Source organism: Haemaphysalis longicornis, unplaced genomic scaffold (genome assembly GCF_048455015.1).
Source record: "Haemaphysalis longicornis isolate Haplotype H1 unplaced genomic scaffold, Haemaphysalis longicornis Haplotype H1 scaffold_15, whole genome shotgun sequence".
Lineage (NCBI taxonomy): Eukaryota > Metazoa > Arthropoda > Arachnida > Ixodida > Ixodidae > Haemaphysalis > Haemaphysalis longicornis.
In genome coordinates, this window is record NW_027526257.1 from 7,844,807 (window position 1) to 7,853,413 (window position 8,607).

General features: G+C 45.4%; 1 protein-coding gene across 1 annotated transcript; it reads right to left on the minus strand.

Annotated features, from left to right (window-relative positions):
* Positions 1 to 3,977: 3,977 nt before the first annotated feature.
* LOC144165750 (uncharacterized) lies at positions 3,978 to 5,769 on the minus strand. Its single transcript, XM_077695537.1, has 5 exons — positions 5,531 to 5,769; positions 5,248 to 5,424; positions 4,969 to 5,175; positions 4,713 to 4,910; positions 3,978 to 4,517 (listed from the first exon to the last, which is right to left on the minus strand). Exons 1-5 carry the CDS (start codon positions 5,663 to 5,665, stop codon positions 3,978 to 3,980), a joined length of 1,257 nt encoding a protein of 418 aa, XP_077551663.1. The 5' UTR covers positions 5,666 to 5,769.
* Between the last annotated feature and the right edge of the window lie 2,838 nt (positions 5,770 to 8,607).

The following is an 8,607-nucleotide window of genomic DNA, read 5'->3' on the forward strand; positions in this document are numbered from 1 at the left end:
TGAGTGAGTGAGTGAGTGAGTGAGTGAGTGAGTGAGTGAGTGAGTGAGTGAGTGAGTGAGTAAGTGAGTGAGTGAGTGAGTGAGTGAGTGAGTGAGTGAGTGAGTGAGTGAGTGAGTCAGTCAGTCAGTCAGTCAGTCAGTCAGTCAGTCAGTCAGTAATTCAGTGAGTGAGTGGGTGAGTGAGTGAGTGAGTGAGTGAGTAAGTGAGTGAGTGAGTGAGTGAGTGAGTGAGTGAGTGAGTGAGTGAGTGAGTGAGTGAGTGAGTGAGTGAGTGAGTGAGTGAGTGAGTGAGTGAGTGAGTGAGTGAGTGAGTTAGTGAGTGAGTGAGTGAGTGAGTCAGTCAGTCAGTCAGTCAGTGAGCGAGTGAGTGACTGAGTGAGTGAGTTAGCAAGCAGGCAGACCTAACCTTGCGAGATGGGCCGGCAGTTGTTTCGTTCGAGTGACGTCTTCTAAAACTATTCGTGACAAATCACAAAGAGTCACAAAGGTTTGTGTACTTCAAAAAGTTCAGGGGAAGAGCCTAGATATCTCTCCTTGGGATCGTGCCCTTTTGCGAATAGGATATCGCGCCAAAATGGAATGCGGGAAGGCTTTCCTTCAGAGTTCTTTAAATAATGCTGGGTGCTCCATAGCATGCAATGGAGCACATCTTTTGACATCTGTTCTTATTTAAAGCTGCTTGGGATCCACTATTGTTTAGAAGTTGAAATCTTTATCCATCGTGTTGATGGAAAGAGACCTAGCCTCACATGACTCATTTCCCTTATCGTATACAGAAGTAACTATTTCTTGAAAAGTGAAACCACTGTGATTCTAGGTACATATTATAGGCGCTGTAGCACGGGACACAAAAGAACATGCTTGTGAGGAACACGAGACTTCCAACAGAGTTTTCTCAGGTTAAAGCTTTCTTAGCGGGACCCGTGGCGTTCTGTCAAAAACTAACGCATTTCCTCATAGTCGGGTTGGTCGACTGAAAAGCTTTCATAAGGTCGCTGGACACGTGGCGCGTGCACGCGTGAAAGCGGGATTGCATTGTATCGAAACGGTTAATTTAAATTTCGAAGAAGAGACGCTTCCAGATAATACAGTATACACGCATCGATCGTGAAGAACGAGTGAAATAGTATGCCTTTACCGCATAAACCAGGCATCGGTATACATTCAGATCTTTCCTAGAAGCGTTCACGAAGTGCGCGAAAATTCGTCGCATGGCATGGTTCTTCGGTCACGAGTTGGGTCTTTGGAGGTTCAACGATCGATTTGATGCACAGAAAAAAAACCTGAAGCATAACAGAGAAAAGGAGTAGCCGCACTCATATGCTATCTATATTGAGAGACGTTGGCTGAACCAGAGTCCTTCAATGCTTTTCTGGTCACGAAACTCCGGATCCCGCTTCATACAGGGACAAAAGTTGCCGCTAGGGTCGCCGCTGTCAGCGCGGGGGCATTTCATGCCCGCGCCACCAGCGCGCAAGCATTCTGCCGAAGCTGGTACCCGTTCGAGGCAGTTGTTGATAGCTCATAAAATATTCTGCTATCATTCATATTTAGCTTGACGTACAATGTGGTTCCTGCACTCGCGTGTGAAAAGGTTTTCTTCGCTTACCTTTGCATATTATCACTGCTTTGATGGAGCCAGTCGTGACGCAGCAATTATCAATGTACCTGTTGCTGCGACAGTTCTTTCATCTCGTGCAGGGCAGCGTTAAATTGTGCTTTGTTTAAGCGAAGGTTATCTCGTTGGTTTTGCGACTTTGGCGAAGCCTCAGATTTAAAAAATCGCAAATATTATACGCGCAGTGAGCACCTGCGGCGACGGTGATCGCGCGAGTTATATGCAATCCGACCGTCTACGCCGCCGGTGTTCGCCGCGGCTGCGGTACCGAAACTAAAGCTCAAGCAGAATCATTCAGTTGATGATAGCGCATAGAATATTCTGCTATTACTCATATTTAGCCTGAAGTACAATGTGGCTGCTGCACTCGCGTGTGAAAGTTTTCTTCGCTTACCTTTGCACGATATCAACGCTTTGATGGAGCTAGTCGTGCCGCAGCAGTTAAGAATTTACGTGTTGTTGCAACAGTTATTTCATCTCGTGCAAGGCAGCGTAAAATTGTGCTTTGTTTAAGCGAAGGTTATCTAGTTGGGCTTGCGACTCTGGAGAAGCCTCACATTTAGAAATTCGCAAATATGATACGCGCAGCGAGCCCCCGCGGCGCGACGCTGATTGCGCTATGCAATCCCACCGGCTACGCCACCGATGATCGCCGCTGCTGTGGTACCGAAGCTAAAGCTATAAATTTCGTGTGTTTAGTTTGTTACAGTTGACCTCATTCTTGTGCGCTCATTACATAGAGCTTCAGCAAAGCTTCAGAGTGCGAGCGATGAAGCTTTCGTCACATTAATACAATCCCATCTCTAGGATTCTAACCAAGTTTAATTTCGAGTTCACAGCTACCTTGTGTTCGTTTTCATGAAACTTCAACAGGGTAATAAAACTTGCTGTTGGGCTAGTTGGTTCATTCAACAGAGTAAGGTTACATAGGCACAGAACGAGGAAAAGTGCGTCTCGCGTAATATTGTGCAGCCACTCAAGGTCATTCGGGAAGCTCCAATTTCCGAATGAGTTGCTTTCACAGAAATGCCCCACCCTCCGAGCCAAATTCAACTACCACTTCGATGTTGCATGCTTCAGTTTAAGAGGGCGTTTTGCTATGATCGACTATACTCGCAAGGCATAGCTATGAAGATACTTGACCGGGGATGCTTGATCTACTGAAATGAAGCAGTGTTTCAAAGTCTCTAAAAAGCCCACCTGTTTATGAGCATGATGCTGCTGCTCCACCACTGGTTTATTCAGCCGTCTACTTCACATTGGTCAAAATACACTACATGTTGTCAAGCTAACGAGTTATTAAGGCCACGAAGGGAATATTTAAATACATATCGTCATGGCCTCAATGATGATGGAGTGTTCCTAAAACAATGCGGTTTATAGCAGAAAACATTTTCACACAATAAGCTGTAAAAGCATAAACAACAGACAGTGCCGCGATGTCACGTACTCAAGGGCAACTTAAAGTTCTGAAAGGAAGGAGCGAACTTGTGTTCCGCAATAAGCTAGAAAGCATAAGCGTCGAATAAAACAGTCAGCAAAGTGACTTGCACAGACGAGTGTTAGCGAATTGAATGCCTCAAAGTTTGCTATGCATTCTTTTGTGTAAAATATGCTTTTCTTTCGAGAAACATTTGTACAGACCGAGAACATTGCTAATGAGATAGGAAGTCTGGGTTAGTGACGGAAAGGTTACATCTTTTATTTATGAAACAAAACTGCCGAGCGTTGCTTACGACAGAAAAAGTAAATTAGCTCTCAGCTCGTAACACAAGATCACAGATCACACAGCAGGGTGCATTCATGCACAAGTAACAAAGCGAACAAATCCAAGGCACGCATCGCGGCAAATGTTCGCGAACATGGCACTATTGCACAACAAACCTAATGTAAACGAAGTAAGAATGCAAAGTATATAAAGGCACTGAAAAACTACGTACAAGGCCGACACATGAAGGTAACGAAACTACTAAAAACCATGCAAACTTCTGAAGCAAAATGAAAAAGTACGAAGGAAAATTGGCGTTTGACACATCAGTGAATAAACACAGGGAAAGATTTTTTTTGCGAAGGCAAACAAGGGGACAAAATAAGGTGCATGAATACGCTGGAACACTTAAAAACAGTAAACTACAAAGGCAATTTACAAAGAGGGAAAAATAAACTGTAGAAAGCCCGGACAAGGATGCAGACACCTACAGGAAAATAATGTGAGTTGTTATGAAGTGGAACTAAAAATAATATGGTTGAGATACTAGCGAACAAAATTTAAAAAAATTGCATTTATACAATTAGGTATCACAGAAAAACGCAGTAAAATGCTCCAACTTTTCATGCCTGAATCCATTCAGGAAGCAATTCAGCTAATCACTTTCTTGCCCCCACCAGCTGGGCATGATGCACGCTTACTCGTCCGTGCAAGCTTATTCTTTTCCCTCGTAAAGAAGTGCAGACGACACCTGAGAAAAAAGTGCACAACTTCTGCCGTGGTGCCTACATAGTTGGACCCACAACCCATAGCAGCTGCTGAAGTACGCTCCTCCAGCAACACTCTCTCCACAATGTTCATGTAAACGTCCGTACAAGCCACTCTACTAAGAGTGAGTTCTTCGACGTAGCTTTCCACAATCTGCAGAAGACTGAGCAGTCGGCTTGACGGCACCTGCAGGAAACCTCTTGACTTTGCAAGTATTAAGTCGCTTGCTTGCCGAGATGAGCCCTTCAGAGTGTCCACACAGCTAAGGCAGCTCATGGTGAGGAACTTCTTTGTCACATAGCCCGCGAGGTAGTCGAGTAGGCACTCTTTGGGCGACAGCACTTGGCTCGAAGCAGATGCAGCTTTTATGCTCCCTGGTGGCTCCAACAAGACATCGTCGAAGAGTACTGCCAGGGCATCAACCTGAAATGCATATTTCATGTTGCCATGTTTCAGCATTGTTTTCTAAAGCATGTATATACTATAAATCTGGTCTGATTGGTCATTCATAACAAAGATTTCGCAAACTAACTACTGAAAAAAGAACACATAAACCAACAACTGATTTCCACCTTTGTTCTCTTTTGTCCCTAAATAGAAAAATAATTGGTGTTCTACCTGACTGTTCGCAGTCGGTTCCTTTTCAAAAAGGCCCTGGAGCTTCAGCAGGAGTTGTGGCCCATCACCATCAACAGAAGCACGCTTAGGTGGTCGCACCAGGTTGTTCACCGAAAGCATACGGTAAATGAACAAGAAGTGTTGCACAGTAGGCTGCCCTCCATCACCAGCTACGTGCCTTACTATGCCAAAGAAGCGCTGAAAGAAGAAAGCAATTTGTAGCAAACGCAAAAGCTTGAGATGTAAATATGGTTACCTCCAAGGGATCTTGTCCGAAGTTACCCACGAGCACGTAGCGGAAACCAGAGCCAAGGAGCATCTCAACTAGTGCAACTGTGCTGTGGAGCGTTATTCTAAGTGCTGCACAGGTTGCCTTGCTCAAGAAACACGCTCGCCTCGCTACAGGCAACGACTCGATGTACTTCTGCCACTCGTCCAGCCAAGTTATATTCTCCTTCAATGTCTGAAATTCAGTAACAATATCAGCATAGGTAAAAATAGTGCCATTATTATAATAATAATATCAGTCACTTACAGCCATGTGTTCAGCTTCATTGTACATCAAATGCTCTGGTTTGCGAGAATATAGGCTGTAGAATAGCTTTTTCATGCGTCTTGTAAAGCGTGAAGTTGCTGCCGAGTGACGAAGCTTCTCGCACGTCTCTTGTGTACTGTGAAACTCCATGGCCGAAGCAGTGCTTTCGCTAAACAACTGTAAAACACACAGAATAATTTTAAGCCACCATGCTTCCCTTTTTTCAGTGACAAAAATAATTATACAGACATGTTCCAAGGTGTAAATTAGTTGAGTTTCTTGCCTGGACAGCAAGTCGGACACTCATTTTCTGGAATGCATTTGGAGCAACGTGCGCTTTCGACAGCTTGGGCACCGCACGCAGCCCAGCTTGCTCCATTTCATACTCCAGTAGGGCAGAGTAGTGGCAGTGAAACATTTCTTGGCTTTCGGGCAGCTTTAACAATAACAAATGTCACGAAAATAGACAATGTAGAGCACAATTAGTGCAGATGCAAACACTTCTTACCAGAAACTTGCCAACCTTCTGCAGATTGTTCCGTACGCATTTGAATACGTGAGGAGGATCTGTCACCACATGGACAGATTTCGTTGGATCACATGGGTGTTGGAAAGTGGTCTTTACAGCATTCATGTCACCGCTGATACCTGGAGAGAAATTACGCTTGTCAGCCCCATTACACGGAAATAAAAAAAAATACAACTCAGAACTGCAAGCACATTACTTAAATATTTAACCAGAGACCTCCGAGCAGACTGATTTGTTGTGGAATTGTCACATGTGATGGCATCCACCACAACGCAAGCATTGGCAAGGTGCACAATGCACTGAAGCAACAGTTTCGCCATTATTGAGCCTGGTGCTGCACCAGACGCACAAAAGCTTCCCACCGTCTGCGACTAGCCACCAAGAAAAGGCCGGAAGAAGAACACAAGCACATGGTCACCATCTTTCTCACGGTCTGCTGGTCTCGTGTGCTCAGAAAAGTCCACTTTCCCAAAAAGGGACATGTCGGACTCTCTGATGTGCAGACTTTTCCGCACACTCATTTCATCAAACATTAGTACACCTGCGAAAATATTTTGGTTAGTTATGCGGCTTGTTTGAAAACAGAACCAGGGTAAGGTAATTCCCAAAGGAGTCTAACCTCGGCATTCTCTTTCTGGGACTCCTTGAAGTTTTTCACGCAAGACTGCAAATAAACCTGCATCAAAGCCGAAATCGGCCTTGAGGCTTTGCAGCTAGCCATGCAGCGTGCGAGGATTGGGAAGGGGAAGGTAGCCGTTTTCTTGTAGGAAAGTGTAGACAGCAGTCGACTTCACCTTAAGAAGCAAACAGTCATATATCCACTCCTTCTTGTACCTAGGGGAGAAGTAGAGCATGTGTTGTGCATTCAAATGCTGGTAAACGAGCAAGTGCAGTTCTAACGGCTAGCTCGACCCCTAAATATTTATGTGGGTGCGGAAAAGCATGCAGCATCATTCATTAACAATTTAAGCTTTAAAATGCAAGCCACCAAAAATAAACAAAAAATAAACTTCTGCCAGCCTAAAAAATGCTGCCACACAACTATTAATTATTTTTCTACTCTCCATCACAGTACATGTCATGCACGCATAGTGCAGGTATACGATGACATCACTGACGACATGCAAATGGTTAGCTGCATGCGCTTGCCACAGAATATGCAAGAGGCCACCAACCGAAACATTAACTACAAAGCCGTGCAAACAACAGAAGCATTAATTAAAGGGTTTCTTTCTTATGTAATCACATAGTATCGGGCATTCTCACATGATAGAAAACATTTTTTCTTCACGTCATTTCAGAATGCTGAAATGAGTGCAAACACAATACGAATCCTAATTAAATGCACTTTTCTTGTTATTGAAGCATGCACATTCCCCAGAAAAAGGGGACATGCATGCCAAGAGGACGTAGAATATTGCATATGCCCCTTTAGTATTCTGAGCTGACTGGGCCAATGCACTGGACCAGTTTTGTAATCTTTCGCCATATCCGTGTTCTCCAAATCATAATAACCACATACACAAGAAGAGGCCATTATGATCAATACAACACTTGCGCACATGTCAGTAGCTTACCTTACAGCAGTCGGAGACTTCGCGTTGGCTTTCATCAGGCACTGATCAAAGATCAACTTTTCGCGAGCAGACAGCTTCTGCGTGTCAGTATGCTGCCTTTTATTCCTGCTTGCTAACGCGGTCATTTTGCGAGCTTCATTTGGCTCTGGCGGAGTCGCTGCGTCGTGCTCCGAAGCTGGCCCTTCACTGCCAGAAACTCAGAAATGGGGCAGACGACCTCTTTTTGTTTGGCAGGCTGTCTTTGCGAATACACCAATACCCACTGCCGCATCTACAGGAGGATGAAACGTAATTATATAGCGCTTGAGGCTCCTGGGAGCTTCAAACTCGGTCCAAACGAGCAGAATCGCCACGAAAAACTGTGTAGCTTATCTGCAGCGCTAGTCACTGCTGTTTGGGATGCTTCCGTGCTTGAACACGGCAGAATTTCTTCTGCGATGGCATCAGGCGACGACAAACGACGTCTCATTGTTGCTGGCTGGACCCTCATTGAACGGGATCGCGGCTTCGGCTTGCTCAAATACGCCGGCAGCACGTCGAAGCGCCTTGGAACGGCGTCGGGCCGCAGCTTGGGTTTCTCACGCCGCAAGGAGACGACTTGTCCTTTCACCAAAAAAGTGTCGTTCCAAACAACGTCCACAGTGTCAAAATGTTTTTCGCAGAGACGGACATGCTGCGAGTCAAAAGAAAAGCCGCCGGCTTCCTGTCGCAGTATGGCACGTTTCCACTGCTCGCGCTTATCGGCGTCACTTGGCAAGCAAAACAACGAGTCATGATTGGACTTGCGCAAAACAAACGGGGACGAGGAAGGAACGACAAGGACGAGCGCACTCTAACAACTGGTTTTATCTTCTTAGAAGAAAGACATATATACCCCACAGACCTGCGTACAACATCTCAGTAAAAGCTTTACAGCGCACACACATCACATACGTAGATCAGCGTCTACAAAAAAGGCGACAGCAGCGTCAATTCCTTATCTAACAAGGCCACAGAAGGGTGGCTGATGCACTTGTCTTTGTGCTGTGAGATTAAAAACGCCCAAAAAGAGCAATAGGAGATGCTGCTGTCCAGGCCCTGTCTACCTACCCAGCTCCAGCGGGTGGACAGAACACAGTCCGCGCGGAATGAATATGGGCCCCACAGAAGAAGGAATCACTCCCCAGGGCTGCACTCTGGGCCGTTCAGAAAACTGAACAGAAGTATTTCTTCCACCTCCACCTCCTTCTCTGCCGCCAATCTCGCCGCCTCCGT

Excerpts from the sequence above, each read along its gene's own strand:
- LOC144165750 (XM_077695537.1), bottom strand. The coding sequence starts at position 5,665 with ATGTTTCACTGCCACTACTCTGCCCTACTGGAGTATGAAATGGAGCAA. Across the intron at positions 4,911-4,968 it reads TCGGACAAGATCCCTTGGAG|CGCTTCTTTGGCATAGTAAG; the intron begins GTAACCATATTT and ends TTCTTCTTTCAG. Across the intron at positions 4,518-4,712 it reads AACCGACTGCGAACAGTCAG|GTTGATGCCCTGGCAGTACT; the intron begins GTAGAACACCAA and ends TATGCATTTCAG.